This window comes from Acinonyx jubatus, chromosome E1 (genome assembly GCF_027475565.1).
Source record: "Acinonyx jubatus isolate Ajub_Pintada_27869175 chromosome E1, VMU_Ajub_asm_v1.0, whole genome shotgun sequence".
In the NCBI taxonomy this organism is placed as follows: domain Eukaryota; kingdom Metazoa; phylum Chordata; class Mammalia; order Carnivora; family Felidae; genus Acinonyx; species Acinonyx jubatus.
Window position 1 is genome coordinate 45,822,679 of NC_069397.1, and position 17,133 is coordinate 45,839,811.

The 17,133-nt window shown below is 38.5% G+C and overlaps 1 protein-coding gene across 2 annotated transcripts in view; it reads right to left on the bottom strand.

Annotated features, from left to right (window-relative positions):
• The window catches only part of SMURF2 (SMAD specific E3 ubiquitin protein ligase 2), a 113,945-nt gene that overhangs the window by 13,804 nt on the left and 83,008 nt on the right, over positions 1 to 17,133 (bottom strand). For both annotated transcript variants that reach the window (XM_027047906.2, XM_027047904.2), the window contains exons 7-11: positions 16,977 to 17,060; positions 14,237 to 14,439; positions 11,813 to 11,897; positions 6,931 to 7,089; positions 2,047 to 2,242 (exon numbers count right to left, since the gene is read on the bottom strand). In XM_027047906.2, coding sequence (XP_026903707.1) covers positions 2,047 to 2,242; positions 6,931 to 7,089; positions 11,813 to 11,897; positions 14,237 to 14,439; positions 16,977 to 17,060 — 727 coding nt within the window. The remainder of the gene's footprint in view (positions 1 to 2,046; positions 2,243 to 6,930; positions 7,090 to 11,812; positions 11,898 to 14,236; positions 14,440 to 16,976; positions 17,061 to 17,133) is intronic.

Below are 17,133 nucleotides of genomic sequence, written 5' to 3' on the forward strand. Positions count from 1 at the left end.
AATTGGTTTCCATACAACACCCAGTGCTCATCCCAAAAGATGCCCTCTTCAATAGCCATCACCCACCCTCTCCTCCCTCCCACCCCCCATCAACCCTCAGTTTGTTCTCAGTTTTTAAGAGTCTCTTATGCTTTGGCTCTCTCCCAATCTAACCTTTTTTTTTTTTCCTTCCCCTCCCCCCTGGGTTTCTGTTAAGTTTCTCAGGATCCACATAAGAGTGAAAACATATGGTATCTGTCTTTCCCTGTATGACTTATTTCACTTAGCATAACACTCTCTAGTTCCATCCATGTTGCTACAAAAGGCCATATTTCATTCTTTCTCATTGCCACATAGTATTCCATTGTGTATGTATCATAAATATTAGCTTTATATAAACCACAATTTCTTTATCCATTCATCAGTTGATGGACATTTAGGCTCTTTCCATAATTTGGCTATTGTTGAGAGCGCTGCTATAAACATTGGGGTACAAGTGCCCCTAGGCATCAGTACTCCTGTATCCCTTGGGTAAATTCCTAGCAGTACTACTGCTGGGTCACAGGGTAGGTCTATTTTTAATTTTTTGAGGAACCTCCACACTGTTTTCCAGAGCGGCTGCACCAATTTGCATTCCCACCAACAGTGCAAGAGGGTTCCCGTTTCTCCACATCCTCGCCAGCATCTATCGTCTCCTGATTTGTTCATTTTTGCCACTCTGACTGGCATGAGGTGATATCTGAGTGTGGTTTACTACACTCACATTAAAAACAGAATTTGATTGGGGCGCCTGGGTGGCTCAGTTGGTTGCGTGTCCAACTTCAGCTTAGATCATGATCTCGTGTCGTGAATCTGAGCCCCACATCAGGCTCTGTGCTGACAACCTGGAGCCTGCTTCGGATTCTGTGTCTCCCTCTCTCTGTCCCTCCCCCACTCATGCTGTCTCTCTCTCTCTCTCTCTCTCTCTCAAAAATAAACATTAAAAAAAATTTTTCATAAAAGTACCAAATTTTTAAAAATTGGTTGACCTAATTTTAGGTCATAGGTACCAACAGAAAGTAAAGATGAGAAAAAGAAAGCTCAAAAGAACAAGACGAGTCATTAATGTGACCTTCATTAAGCCAGCATCTTCATATTATTTTAAAATACAAATGACTGACTTGCAAATAAGGTCAGAACTGTTCCAATAGAAAAAAGTTCAGGGGCACCTGGGTGGCTCAGTCACTTAAGTGTCCAACTTCAGCTCAGGTCACTGACCTCACTGTTTGTGAGTTCAAACATCGTCGGGCTCTGTGCTAACAGCTCAGAGCCTGGAACCTGCTTCAGATTCTGTGTCTCCTTCTCTCTCTGCCCCTCCCCCACACATGCTCAGTCTCTCTCAAATACAATAAAAATGTCAAAAAGAAAAATTAAAAAAAAAAAAAAGTCAAAAGAAAAAAGTTCATCCTTTAGGAAGAGGGTTATCAAATCCCCAAACATCTTTTGCTCCCAAATCCTGAGTGGGAAACCTCTACCCTGGACCTCTAGGGCTATCAAGTCCAAAGATAAAAGAATACACTAGAAAGAAAGATTTTCAATAAATTAAGGAAGCAGTCCAAAAATAATTAAAATGACTTTTTTGACTTAAGAGTCCCTCATCTTTTGGAAGAATTAGAAGGTAAGGGATGGATACCATTTGCGGTCTTTTAAAGTCCATCAACAGGGCAAGGGCACCTGGGCTGGCTCAGTTGGTATGAGCATGCGACTCTTGATCTCGGGGTTGTGAGTTTGCCCCATACTGGGTGTAGAGCTTACTTTAAAAATACATATACTAAAATTTATTAACAAGTATTTGCAACGCAGAGACTAAGCTGAACCAACTGGAATATTTCACCCTCTTCATCCCATTTAAATGTTTATCTTATATACTAAATCTCTGATATTATTGTCTTTATTCCCTACAATGAAAACAGAAATTAGTAAAAACTCTCCCATTCTTGAGAGATAGGAGTTCCAGAAAGCATTCTTAGAAAACAGAGTGAAACACTGTAATTTTTCTCTGTTTTACAATAAGACTTGTCCATTTACCTCAAAAATCTCTTCCCTGGAAACCTCAATGCGGCAATGACCAGCCTGAGGCTGTTGTTGGGAAAGTTCTTGCCGCAAAATTTTTAACTTCTGAACCAGGTCTCGCTTGTACCGTGGGACTGTCAGACACTCTGCATCATCGGGACATAACGATACCACCTGCTGTTGCTGTTGGTCTTTCAACTGGTTCTGCCGACTAAAAGGAAACAGAAATGTGACTATTTGAAATGAAAGAGACTGCGGTTATACATTTAAAAGAACATCATCCTATAAAGCAAGTCTGCCTGTACGATTTTCAGTCCTTACGCTATTCTTTGCTTGACATTTGTGATGACAATACACGAGCTCCGAAGTTTATGTCTCAGAATCCACACACACTTGTGGCATTGGATAATGGAGTTTTACCCATCCAGCTTTGTACAGCTGCTAAGAACAAATTTCTCAAATGCCATCTCCATTTTTTTCTGCATACTTTACCATCAGCCATTTTAAAATTCAGGCGTATGCCAAACGCTGTGCCTGTTATCTCGAGTCTGTCTCTCTGAGAGAGACAAACAGTTGGAGCTGGCAGTTTGGCAGGAGTCCCCTTTCCTATACGTGCTAAGTCTAGACCACAAGAATGTGGAAAGTTACGTGTAAGTTACTGGCACAGAGAAATGAGCACATTACAAGCAAGTCTAAACGCTTTACAAAGGGACTACTCTTTCTTTTTATTGTGGTAAAATATACAACACATAAAATTTATTGTATTAACCTCTTTTTAATATAGTCAGTGGCATTAAGTACATTCACACTGTTGTACTAAAGTGACTTCTAAGTGTGCACATACATGGTTTACTACAAATACGAGAAAATAATCTCCCAAGTAGAGCAGAAATAGAATACTTTCAAAAAAGGCACACATTACCTAGAGATATTTTTATTCTCCCGGCAAAAGTATTCTAAGTTACACCTAAGAACTTTTTTTTAAAGAACCTTATGATATAATGAACTACTTTATTCCAATAAGCTGTCAGGAAATAAAAAGTCTGATAATTCACTATGGATATCCATGCAGGCACTGAATCATCCTGGAGTTTAACTTTACACACAACAGATAGGAGCATCATCTCCTAACTTAAAGGTAAAGGGCAATGGTAGTCATAATAAAACAAACAAAATTAACTTTAAGGTTTCTAATAAATCACCCGAAACGATTTTTGGTTTTTTTACAAACAGTGGTTCTTATGTACCAGGCCAAATTGTATTCCTAAAACATGTACCTACCCGAAGAAAATGCAGCTTTGATGAAAATCACAAATCACTATTTACTACTCTCATAAACATGAAAGGTGTTTTTTACACACACATATAAACAAAAGCAAAACAGAATATTAAAGATACTCCCTAAATAACTGTATTAATCCTATGCCAAAAACGAAACAAAACAAAAAAACCCACAAACTTGGGTATACCTCATACCACATACAAAAATTAAATTCAAAATCAATCAGACCTCCATGTAAAACTGAAAGCCATAAAACTTTTGAAACACAGAAGAAAATTTTCATGACCTATGTTAGGCTAAGTTTTCTCAGATATGACAACAGAAGTACAATCCATAAAAGAACAAATGGATAAACTGAACTTCATCAAAATTTCAAAAGAAGGGTGCCAACTCAGTTAAGTCGGATGACTTTGGCTCAGGTCATGACCTCATGGGTTCGAGCCCCGCAATGGGCTCTCTGCTGTCAGCACAGAGACCGCTTCGGATCCTCTATCCCCTCTCTCTGCCCCTCCCCAAATCACATTCTTGCTCTCCCTCTCTCAAAAATAACTATTAAAAAAAATTTTTTTTAATTTCAAAAGATACTGTTCAGATAATGAAAAGACAAGTCATGGACTAGAAGAAAATCTTTCCAAAGCACTTATCTGGTATTTTGGCACTCTAAAGTATCTAAAGAACACAAAACACTCAAAAAATTAATGAACTACTCAATTCTTTTAAAGAGGAGGCAAACTATTTCACCAAATAAGATACAAAGACGGCAAATAAGCACATTAGTTACTAGAGAAATGCAAATTACAACCACGAGGGGGCGCCACCACACATCTACAAGTGGTAAGGTGAACCACACCAAATGTTAGCAAGGACACAGAGCAACTACAAGCCTCACCCGCTGCAGGAGGGAATGGCAAATGGTACAATAGCTCTGAAAAACAACCTGCCATTTCTTTTAAGTTAAACGTAAACCGTATGATGTAGCCGTTCTACTCCTAGGCGCTCATTTATCTTAGAGAAGAGCATATGTCCATACAAAGACTTACACATAAATGTCCATAATAGTTTTGTCATAACCAAAAAGAGGGAATAATCCAAATATCAATAGGAAAGAGGTAAATAAATTGTGGTATATCCATACAATGGAATACCATCTAGCAATGAAAATAAATTATACGCACATCAGAGATGAATCTCAAATAATTATGCTGGGTAAAAGAAACAAAACAGACTACATACTGCAGGAATCCATTTATCTAACACTCTAGAAAATGCATACTAATATATAGTGACAGAAAGTAGACCAGAGATTAGGTGAAGATGGGGTGTGTTGTGGACTGAACTGTGTCCAAAAAGATGTGTTGAAGTCCGACCCTTGATGCCTGTGAATGTGACCTTATCTAGATATAGAGTCTCTGCAGATGTACTAAGAGGAGGTCATACTGCATCAGGGTGGCCCTAAATGCAATCAAGTGGTATCCTTATAAAAAGAGGGAAATTTGGATCCAGACACACAAAAAGGTGTGGAATAAGAAATGTACTTTGGCATTCCTGGTTCCTGACATGCAACTCCTAAAATCCTTTCAGTTTCCGGTGTGGCAGAGATGACAGGAGTGTCCTTTGTTCTAATATGTGGTCTTTGCCTCCAGTTTGACACACAGCTCCTAAATCCCTTACAATTTCCTGGGTAATTTTGGTTTGTTGTTTTGTTTTGTTTTTAACGTTTATTCATTTTTGAGAGAGCGAGTGAGCAAGAGAGAGCGAGCGAGCACAAGCAGGGGAGGGGCAGAGAGAAAGACAGAGAGAGAGAGACACAGAATCTGAAGCAGGCTCCAGGCTCGAACCCACAAACTGCGAGATCATGACCTGAGCTGAAGTCGGATGCTTAACTGAGCCACTCAGGCGCCCCAGGGGCATTTTTTGTTTTAATGAGGTGACTCTTATAGTGGGGCCCTAGATATCTTCAGAATGGGTGCTGGTCACTAGAAAAATCAAAGCTTGATTAGAAGCCTGGAATTTTCAGCCTCATCCTCCCAACCTTTGAGGAGAGGAGAGAGCTGGAGACTGAGTTAATAACTGATCACACATAGGTGATGACATGTCCATAAAACCCCCTAAATGACAGTGTGCAGAGAGCTCCCAGGTTGGTGAATGCACTGAGGCACTGGGAGGACGAAGCACCCAGAGAAGGCCTGGAAGCTCTTGGCTCCCCCAGCACCACACCTTGCCCTATGCACCCCTTCCATTTGGTGGTTCCGAGTTGTATCCTTTATAATAAACTGGTAATGGTACATAAAGTATCTCCAGGAGTTCTGCCAACCATTCTAGCAAATTACTGAACCCCAGAACGAAGTCATGAGAACTCCCCGATTTACAGCGGGTCAATAAGAACCAGAGAAGTCCTTGGACTTGGGATTGGCGTCTGAAGCGGGAACGGTCTTGTGAGACTGAGGCTTAACCTGTGGGGTCTGGCGCCAACCACAGGTAGTGTCAGAACTGAATTCACTCATCGTATACCCAGCTGGTGTCCAGAGATCTGGAGAACTGATAGGTTTGAGGGAAAAACCCGTTTGGAGTCAGAGGTTTTGTGTGTGGAAACAGATCACAAGAGGCCACGTGAAGACGAAGACAAAGATGGAGATGATGTGTCTACAAGCCAAGGAACAGCAAGTTTTTCCAGCAACCACCAGAAGCTAGGAGAGAGTCACTGAACAGATTCTTCTTCAGAGCCTCCACAGGGGACCAGCCCTGAGGACAACTTGATCCTACACTTCTGGCCTCCAGACTGTGGGAGAACCCATTTCTGTTGTTTTAAACCACCCAGTGTGCGGTATTTTGTTATGGCAGCCGTACAGGAGGACGACTTAAGAAGCAAGAGGGAATTTTGGGGGGTGATAGATATGTTCACAATCTACATTGTGGTGATGGTTTCGTAGGCATGTAATATGTCAAAACTTAAATGGAACACTTTAAATACGCAGTTTATTGTATGTCGATTACATTTCAATAAGGGTGATTAAAAAAAATACCTGGGATGGGGGCGCCTGGGTGGCTCATCAGGTTAAGCAGCTGACTCTTGACTTCAGCTCAGGTCGTGATCTGAGGGTTTGTGGGTTCAAGCCCCATGTCAGGCTCCACACTGACAGTGCAGAGCCTGCTTGGGATTCTCTCTCTCTCCCTCTCTCTACCCCTTCCCTGCTCGTGGCATGCTCTCTTTCTCTTAAAATAAATAAGCTTTTAAAAAATTTTTAACAAAAAAACATAAAAAACCCCTGGGATGGATCCAGCTATCCTGGAGCTACGTCGGATGTACTCAGGGGAAAGATAGAAAACATCACCCCTAGAAAGCATCCTGTCTCTTCAAGTGTGCTATAAGCACCTTTGATACACACCCTTTCCTTAATGCTTCAGAACAGGTTCCTACTTAAGTGCAGTGGGCTACTTAGGTACAGTGGGCTTAAAATGTTTCTGTATCAGAGTAGAACTTGTCATAGTCTCAAAATTTTGTCCAACAAAAGTAACTTACAACCGGAGAGAGCAATATTCTATCACATTACAAAAAGCATTTTCAGTCTTCTCTTGTTCAGGCTTGCATTTTAACATGTATTGTTTCAGAAACTTACTTTAAAACTAAATGCAAGTTAGCAGAGAGCCGAGGATCTGTAAATTGTGTTGTTCTGTTGTTATGGTCAACGAAATAAACTCTGCCTGTTGCAGTATTACGGATCTCCCATCCAGGAGGCAATGGACCAAGCTCTTCACAATTGATGTTGCTAAGATCCCTGCAAAAACAAATATAAAATAAAAAATACCTCATTGCTGGGCCTACTGAGCCAAGCAAGTGTAAATGACACAGAACAATTCCATGAAGTCTGAGAAAACGTATTGTTCCAGAAACCTGAGATGTCCAACTAGAATCTTTAATTCCCAATGGTTTAACAAACTTGCATATTCAAAACCCAATTCATAAATGGCTCAGGAACTTATCACATAGCCTCCATTTTTAGTAAGTTCATTCCTGGGCCTTAATGTAATACAGATTTCAAATTAATATAAAAGCAATCGCAACATTTGCCAACATAAACTGTACTTCAATACTAGTCTGACAAAATATTGTTTTACAAATGTCAGTGACATAAGGAATGAAATGTTCTCTGAACTCTCCCTTCAATTATTTTTCTTTATTGAACCATCAAATTTGTATAAATAAATGTTTATTCCATATTCATTTCTAACAAAGCAAAACTGGAAATGTTATTTAATTTACAGATCCTGAAAATAATCACAGTGTATATTTTAAGGGAAAGCTGCTCCACTGGGAATTTTGAAAGCTACAAAGCTAGTGAATGAAGAACCTGTTTAAGACACCCAGGGAAGAATGCTCTAATGCTTACTGATACAGTAAGAAAAAGCAGAAAGGCTTTTAATGAATCAAAGACCATTGTTACTGTATCGCACATTCTTAAAATACTACTGTATGTAAACAAAGATTCACAGGACCTTAAAGAATAAGATAAAAACGTGTCTAATGTAAACTTAAACTGTAACAGATAATTATACTGATAAATCTCATCAAAATCGTGTTTTAAACTAGAAAAAGATTTTTCCTGAAATAACCTCTTCTTGGTCATGGTGAAACATAATGGCAGACACACATAAGCACCCATAGATTTATGGCAACAGTGATCTGACTTGTGCTTACAGGTGCTCCAAGAGACTCTTCTGCTACAAACTGAAGCTTAGAAAAAAAACAACTCCAGTCTCCAAAGAGGAGGAAAAGTTTCAAGGATCCTCCTCAAATTAAAAAAAAAAAAAAAAAAAAAAAAGTGACGAGCTGGAGCTGGTGCCATCAGCTGGGGGCGGGGCTGTCAGAGAGTAGTTAACTGGGAAATTCAGCCCCAGGCCAGCAGCAAGTTTGGAAAAGGAAATCTGGAACTTCCCTACTACACTGAGAACTCAAAAGGAAGATGAAATGAGTCCAGGAAAACTTCCTCATTTCCCACTTTAGGTCCACAGACCTCCAACCACTTAAGATCAAACAAACTCACCAAGAGCACCATATACTCCTGAAAGAAGACATGATGATTAAGAGTGAGTGGGAACGATAAACCACAAAATTACATCAAACAGAATGGCTAGGCTATGCAACGTTTAGTAATAATTTTATAAAATTGGGTGGGGCGACTGGGCGGCTGTCAGTTAAGCATCCGACTAGATTCCCACTCAGGTCATAATCTCACATTCGTGAGATTGAGCCCCGTGTCGGGCTCCATGCTAACAGCACAGGGCCTGCTTAGGATTCTCTCTCTCTCTCTCTCTCTCTCTCTCTCTCTCTCTGTCCCTCTCCCACACACTCTCTCTCTCAAAAAAAAAATAAACTTATAAAAGGAACAATTAAACACATGGATTTTTTTTAACAATTTTTAGAAATGAAAAGTGATTACTAAAATCAAAGAATGAATAATTCTTTTGATATAATGCAGAATTTGGTTTATAAAACCAAATGACATAAAGTGAAAATTATATAATCATTTTATTCAGAATTTTATAAATTCATAGTCATACGTGGAAGAGCTCTAAAGAATGGATTGAAAGAAAAGGAGGCTAACTGGGAGCAATCTTTATGTCCAATCGGGAGATGATTCAAGAAAAATGGAATGTTATGCAGCCATAAAAATACCGATCTGGACTGCAAGACTACATCGTGTGCAGAGTAATGAACAACAAGGCATTCATCACTGCGTTAAAGGGAAACGCCAAAGATGATGAAATGGGACTTCTCAGATAAATCTAAGTTTACTGGGTACCTTTAAATAAAAGTGTCTGAGTTATACTACTTTATAAATGTCTTTGAACAGGTTTTTTAATATAACCTAAATAATCGACCTAAATAATAATAATCTGCTTTGATACAAGATTCTCCACACAAAAGGCATATTTACTTAAAGGATCCTCCAAAAGACATGATACACATTTTTAGGGTTAACAATTTAGAACACAGAAACTAAAGAAAAATAACCCAGAGCACTATTTTATAAAGTCATTATTCAATACTCAAAATATTCTCAAACCTTTATAGAAACCCTTTACTCGTTAATGAAAAACTGACGTTTCCTTAGGAATGAGAAACATTACCAACACTGGTAACAAAATCTCTCTCAACTTCTGATGCCAGCTTCCACACTTTTCTTTCAACAGATAACTCAAAAGATCAACTTTCTCACTATAAATAATTTAGTTAAAAAAAAAACAATCATTTTTCTTCTATACATTTCCCGCCAATGATTTTAAATAACTTTATAGAAAAGCTCATTATTGACCTACAATTGTATACACACACTCCAAAACACTTCTTTTCATAAGTTACGTAACAAAACTCTTGTTTCTCAAAGTTAGGCCCTTGGATTTCTTTTCAGTGAGCTTATTAACAAAACAAAAATTTCTTCCCCACTATTTTTTTAAACAGTTTTTATCATCAAGACACAGAAATGACAACCTTGATAGAATAATTAATGATAAAACACATTCCTTGGTTGCCACCTTGAAAGATGCTAATTAAGCTGTATCACAAAGTAAAACATTTACATTAGAATAGCTTCATTTATAAATACCAGTTAACCGTTGAATAATACAGGTTTACAGTGTGCAGCTCCACTCATATGCAGATTTTTTATAGTACAGTACTTACTATAAAGTGTTTTCCCTTCCCTATGATTTCCTTAACATTTTTTCTGTAGCTTACTTTAAATAGCACACAAAATATGTGTTAATCTATCGTTAAGGCTTATAGTCAACAGTGGGCTATTAGCAAAGTTTTGGGAGAGTCAGAAGTCACACACAGATTTTCAACTGTGCGGGTGGTCGGTGCCCCTAACCCCTGCATTGTTCAAGGGTCAACTGTAAATACAGAGTATCAAAGCAATCCAACATCAGCTTGTCACATCTGTTTTTGATTCAAATACATGACTGCTTGACAAGTAGAGCTCTGAGTACAAGCTTTAGGCAGAAAAAGATCTCCTGACCCCTTCATAGGTCTTTTTTTGGGAGGAGGGGAATGCTGCACTTAAAATATAAAATATCTTCATCTCACAAAAGTGTATGCGCAGCTTATCAAGCTGATTTAGAATTTAGAACTCAACTTTTTTGCAGTTTCAGCTGAACTACCTGACACTTTGCATCTGTTCATTAGAAAATAATAGCTCCTTTGAGAGCTAAATAGTGTTTGAAAACTTATTATTTGATACTAAGATATATCAAAAGTTATGTGAAATTACTAAATTGATTTGTGTGTCATTCCATCTTCTTAGTTAAAAGATAGCTCACATTTTGGTTAGTAAATGCATTCAACAATGCCTACAGTTTAAATGTCCAAGTTCTGGTATTTAAAAGAAATTTAATTCATGAGACACCATGACCAAGTGAGGTTTATTTCAAGGGTGCAAGAATGGTTCAATATTTGAAAACTTATCCATGTAATCGGTCATATTAACAGATTAAAAAAGAAAAATCACGATAGTACCAATTGATACCAAAAAAAAAAAAAAGAGAGAAAAAAAAGGGACAAAGGTTTTAAGTAAATAAATAAATAAGGGGCACCTGGGTGGTTCAGTCAGTTAAGCGTCCAATTTTGGCTCAGGTCATGATCTCATGGTTCATGAGTCCCAGTCCTGCATCAGGCTCTGTGCTGACAGTTCAGAGCCTGGAGATTGCTTTGGATTCTGTTTCTCTCTCTCTCTGCCCCTCCCCAATTCATACTCTGCCTCTCTCTCAAAAATAAACATTAAAAAAAATTTTTTTAATATAATTTAGGTTATTTCCTTTATACATTAAAACAAAAGTTGATTAAGGAATACATAAGAGAACACTGAATATTCTCATATTAGGTTAAATTAAATAAACCTTTTTTTAAAAAGCCTAACCAGGGTCACCTGGGTGGCTCAGCAGGTTAAGCATCTGACTTCAGCTCAGGTCGTGATCTCTCAGTTCATGAGTTTGAGCCCCACATAAGGCTCTGTGCTGACAGCTCAGAGCCTGCCTGCTTTGGATTCTGTGTCTCTCTCTCCCTCTCTGCCCCTCCCCCACTCGTGCTGTGTCTCTCTCTCAAACATAAACAAACATGTTAAAAAAATGAAAAAATAAATTTAAAAAGCGTAACCAGAAATAAAAATATCAATTTGCTACCCTTTAAAAAAAAAAGGAGGGGGGTGTATAATTTTAAGGTTTATGTTATTCTCCAGGTCAATTTTCAAACTCACAAAGACCCATGTTTTCACCCTGATTTTTTTTTCAGCGTGAGAGGGTAGAAGGACTGGGGGCTGGTTAGGGGCAGGGCACTGGGGTGGGACTCCAGAGAAACAGGAAAGGCTTTCCACTAAATGTTACCTGAAACGACTGTCACAAACAGCCTTTTACATAAACCATTTTAAATTGAAAATTAAATAATCAAAGAAATCCCAGGTAAAACAGGGATCCAGTGGTGTGAAGAGTGTTTGGATATATTCTTACCTAGGCACTCTTGGATCATGCCACGTGCTCACACCGGTCTGAGTATGTAAGAAATACACCTGACCTTGCTGTGTTGTCCTCTGCTCTGTAAAATTAAGAAACACTAATAATAAAAACATATTCAGAAAGTCCAAATCAAAGACAGCTATAGATACTAGAATGATATTAATAAATTCTCCAAATTACCAATTTACTATATTACCAAAAAAAAAAAAAAAAGTGCTTTATAAATCATTTTTTTTCTCAACTCAATACATCTTCTCCTGGAAAACAACCTTATAAATGGTGATGAGAGCCAGAGGCCAGCTAACTAAAAGCCAACAAATTTACAACGTGGCTCAAATACTAAACATGTTGCTATGGAAAACAGAAAACAAGATTGTCACCGTACCAATATTTATACAAAACAAACATGAGAAATGATCTTTTATTTTTCTTAAAGTGGAGCCTGAGGGGAACAAAAGAAAGCTCAGAGGAAGAGGCTAACCAACTGTGGGAGATGCTGACAGGACTTGCAAAAGCTTTCAAAGGGTTTGCAGGCTGGTAATAGTTGTTTATTATTCCTAATTTTATACCAAAACTTATGTATTTTCTTTTCTTGAGAGAGGTATATTCTCAAGACTCTATTTAGACTCAAACAAAGGCAAAAAGATGGAATACTCCACTAGGAGAGACACTCTATAGTCAAAAACAGACAAAGATACAAAAATAAGCAAGCTGGAAAAAGAAGGACTAAAAGAACAGGCATGCATTCTGGGGAGAAAAAGGTCAAAGGCGAAATGAACTCCGAGCTCTCGGGAAGAGAATAAGGAAGTCAGGGCAAAGAGGAGGTATCTGCTGAAGAGTTTCTTCAACAGTGGTTTTTAGTCTATTTGTGTTTTTAAGCAACAGAACCACTTGTCTTTAAACAAAATCTAATGAAAAATTCTAACATATGAAATGGTGAAACTACAAATATTTATCAGTATGCCTTTGTTTATAAGCCTACAATAAAGTCAATCAATGTAAAGTTTATGCTTCTTAAAATTATAAACATAAAAATGTCTAAAATTGGTGATAGATGACAGCTGCAAAAACTTCAGCCCTGGCGCCCACTTTACTCCTAGGTTTCAGGTGTACAAAATTTGTTTTTAATTCAAATCACACAAGTAAAATAAAAATATAACCACCCCACTCCAAACAGCTTGCCTTATAATCTCAATTACAGAGAAATGACAGAAGATACTTTATTCTAGGGTCTGAACATTAATAACAGCCAGAGTTTACTAAGTGCTTCCTATGCTGGACCTTGTGTCAGGCACTTCACATGAAATCACCCCTCCTCTCTTGCAACGAACCTACATGGTTGGGACTATCAATTTCCCCATTCTGTGGAAGATAAATTGAGGCTCAGAGAAATTAATGTGCCCAGTGTCACACAACTAACATGTGGCAAAGCCAGGATATAAACCCAGGTCTGTCTCCCAAGTCCATGCTCTCATCACTGTGCTACCTGGGTCATTAAACTGTGCAGCACAGCACAATTGATGGACAAATTGGGTTTTTTTAACTAAAGAGTTAAAATATTTTTAAAAAATAAAGCTAGAATTCTGCATTTGCAGAACAGTTTACAACATACTGTAGAGGAAAAAGAAAATACAAGTTAGATCAGGCGATTCCCAATGTTGGTCATTAGGTGTCACCATCAGCCCAGAATGGTTTATCTGCAGGCAGTTGAGAGGGCGAGGATGTAATTCCTTTGGTTAACTTTGAGCAAGAAAGGAAAAGACAAGTTCATAGTATCTACAAGAGCATTCACAAGTTGTAACTAATTTAGAAAGTTCTGTATTCAACTAGAAGATTCAAGTCATCTTCCATGTGAAATTCTACAATTTGGGAAATTATAAGATTATAATAATTTTATACAAACATAGAAGTGACTAAGTCATTTACAACACGAAACCAAATCATTCAGATGATCCAAAATTATAGACAACACAAATATACAGATACTGTCAGAAATATGCTTTTGAAGTCACTTCTAAATATGCAGGTCTAGAAAATTACACTGTGGGTCTGCCTTCAGATTATCATCATCGATAACTCTACCATTTTACCTTTACATCGTGCCTATTGGCAAAGTAATCTCACATGGTTCCGTGTACTCTTAGCAATAGCTTTGTGACCAGGAGAGGTGTCACTCACCTCATGTCTTTATAAAATAAGTGCCAAAGGGTTGAGGTTAAATGACTAGCCCAAGTCAAACTGCTAGGCGGGCCGACCGCTACCACTTCAAAGACTTTTCAGATTGGGAGGGTTTACACATTTATTTTCATGCCGAATCCCTAAACCCAGATTAATAACTTCTTTACGGCTGATTTTCTGGCTTTCTTAGCAAGCTGAAATCAGTAAATCACACTTTATTTTTTCCTCTGCTAGTCATACCATAGCCTTCTGGTAGGTCTGGAGGAGTATGTAAATGTGTCCTGCTCATGTAATTTCTATGTCGTTGTGACCGGACTCTCCTCTCGGCCAGTCTGGGATCCGAAGACTGTCCACACGTTGCACCATTTGTTCCACTAATTGGAGTGTTCTCATCAACAAAGCAGCTAAGAGGTCTGCCGGGACTAGAATATTCAGATGCTGGTCTATTGAAAAGTAACAGAGGAAAAAAAAGTTACTCAAGTGCGATATCGAAAGTAGAGTTCTCTAGACGACGTATGTACTGCAGGGACAATCACAAGGAAATGGAGTGATCAATGCAAATAGAATGATTTCAAGAACTCTGAATCAAAGTAAACCTGACACCTCTAAGTACAAACTCATATGATAAAGCAGACGGTCAGTTATTTATTGAAATCATTTTATACTGATTTTAATTACACTGTATACAAAATCCACATATATTTACAGATGTGAGTACTAGTTTACAAAGCATTACCTGACTTAGCCTCGGCCTGCCTCTCAGATCTGACTTCCCACCTTTCTCTCACTCCACTTCTGGACATTCTTCCTGTTCCCTGAACTTGCCAAGACCAGTTTACCTTTAGTACTGGAAAGGAGCTCTTCCTCCCACCTCAAAAACTTTTTTCTCTTATTCTCCCTAGGCCAGACAGGCTCCTCCTTGTCATTCAAATCATAGCTTAAGCTTAAATGTCTGAGAGGTCTTTCCTGACCTTCAATCCTAAAGTAGTCACCCAGGCATTTGGTAAGGACATCACCCTAGTTTCTCAGCATAGCAATTATTTGACACTTTTTTTTTTAATCTGTACCCTTGTTTTCCCTTACTAGAATATTTACTGAGAGAAGAAAGTCTGCCTGGTTCATTTCCCACTATATATATCCTCTGTACCTGGAACAGTGCTTGGCATACACACACACACACACACACACACACACACACACACACACAATGAATAAAGATGATGATGTGACTCTTCAAAGAACTTCCAGTATACTGGTAGGTAGTCCAAAATGTAAGAGGATAATCAAGAGTTAATTTTTTTTAATGTTTATTTATTTTTGATAGACAGCACGAGCAGGAGAGGGGCAGAGAGGGAGGGAGACACAGAACCTGAAACAGGCTCCAGGCTCTGAGCTGTCAGCACAGACCCTGACACAGGGCTCGAACCCACAAACCGTGAGATCATGACCTGAGCCAAAGGCAGACACTTAACCAACTAAGCCAGCCAGGTGCCCCAAGAGTTAATTTTTAAACTAACATTTACAACCACAATCAACTTTATACTGGTGGAAATTAAAGTGAATTTCATCAGTTAAAGAAGTTAAAAGGAAATGGACTTCACTAAAGCACTGACACAGGTACACATTCATTTACACTCAGATACAATAAAAAGGTTCTTGGACTTCAGTAAAATCCTTGGCAGTTTAATACTAGAAATACAACTCTCAAGTATCTTTTAAAATGCCAACGTGAGCTAAGCTTTTACCTGAGAATCATATTTTAATAGGGAAAACTGTGATTTAATGAGTTCGGCAATTAATCCCCAATAAATAAAAGTGGGTATAACTTAGAGAACCATTTGATGATCTATGTCTGGTGCCAGACCTGCTTAGGAAAAGGGGGTGGAGGGCTAAGCAAACACTCACTAGAAGTGGCAAATAAACTCTGTTCTGACTTTTAAAGCAAAAAAGGAAATTCAGCCACTTATCCTATTCATTATCAGTTACTTTAAAAAGTACTTTCTTGGAATTTCCAAAAATTCTCTTACTCCCTCATGTCTCTACACATTAAGCTCCATGAAGGCTGTTCGGCCTCGTTCCCTGTTAACAGAGCAAATGATGAGCACAGTGCCTGGCACATAACCATTTGGTGAACTGAATGATCACGGTTACCACCATTCTGAACACTCTTCACCGCCTTCCCCTCACCTGGTAAAATTCGAACATTCTTCAGGATTTAGTTCAGAAATTCCCCTCCTTCAGAGTTTTCCTTTGCAATTTCTACCATCCCCTTGCTCCCCGCTCTAAGTTAAGGGGCCCTCCATATGGTCTCAGAGCATCTGCATTCTTATCTTGATCACAGACCTTACTAGATGTAATATAATGATATAATCGTACCCCTACCTGACTGAACAAATGAAGATCCGGTATATATATTCTCTTACAGCCATTCAATAACAGACTCAAAAAAAATTTTAACAGTCCCAGAAATGAGATGGCTTCTCAATTTATTCAGTTAACTTATTTAATCAATACTTACTAATTACCTTCACAGGCCCTAGAGCTGCAATAACAGGATGACTTGCTAAACAACCTTCATCGAAAATTACTTTTTGAAAATAATAATGGCACTTGCTAGGGGTGCCCAGGGGGCTCAGTCGGTGAAGCGTCTGACTTCAGCTCAGGTCATGATCTCACAGTTTGTGGGTTCAAGCCCCACGTCAGGCTCTGTGCTGACAGCTCAGAGCCTGGAGCGTGCTTCAGATTCTACGTCTCCCTCTCTCTCTGCCCCTCCCCTGCTCACACTCTGTCTCTCTCTCAAAAATAAATAAACGTTAAAAAATTAAAAAAAAAAATAATAATGGCACTCGCTGTAAGATCTACTGATCTTGAGCAGTATAAACCAAGAAAGGAAATCTGGTAAGACTGACAGATAAACAGAAAGTGACAACTTCAGGAAGGCAAACAGCACAACCAGGGAAAGATATTTGTATGTTCTTACCGTGTTGGGCGTTCCCACTGTGTAGTTCTTGTTATGTGGTTTAGATACTGGATTCTTCCAGAGGCAGTTCGCCTTTCTTCCCAGCTTAAATAAAAATTGATAAGGCATTAATAAGAAGGTGGATACAGAATGTTTTTAAGGCAATAACTGAGCCAGG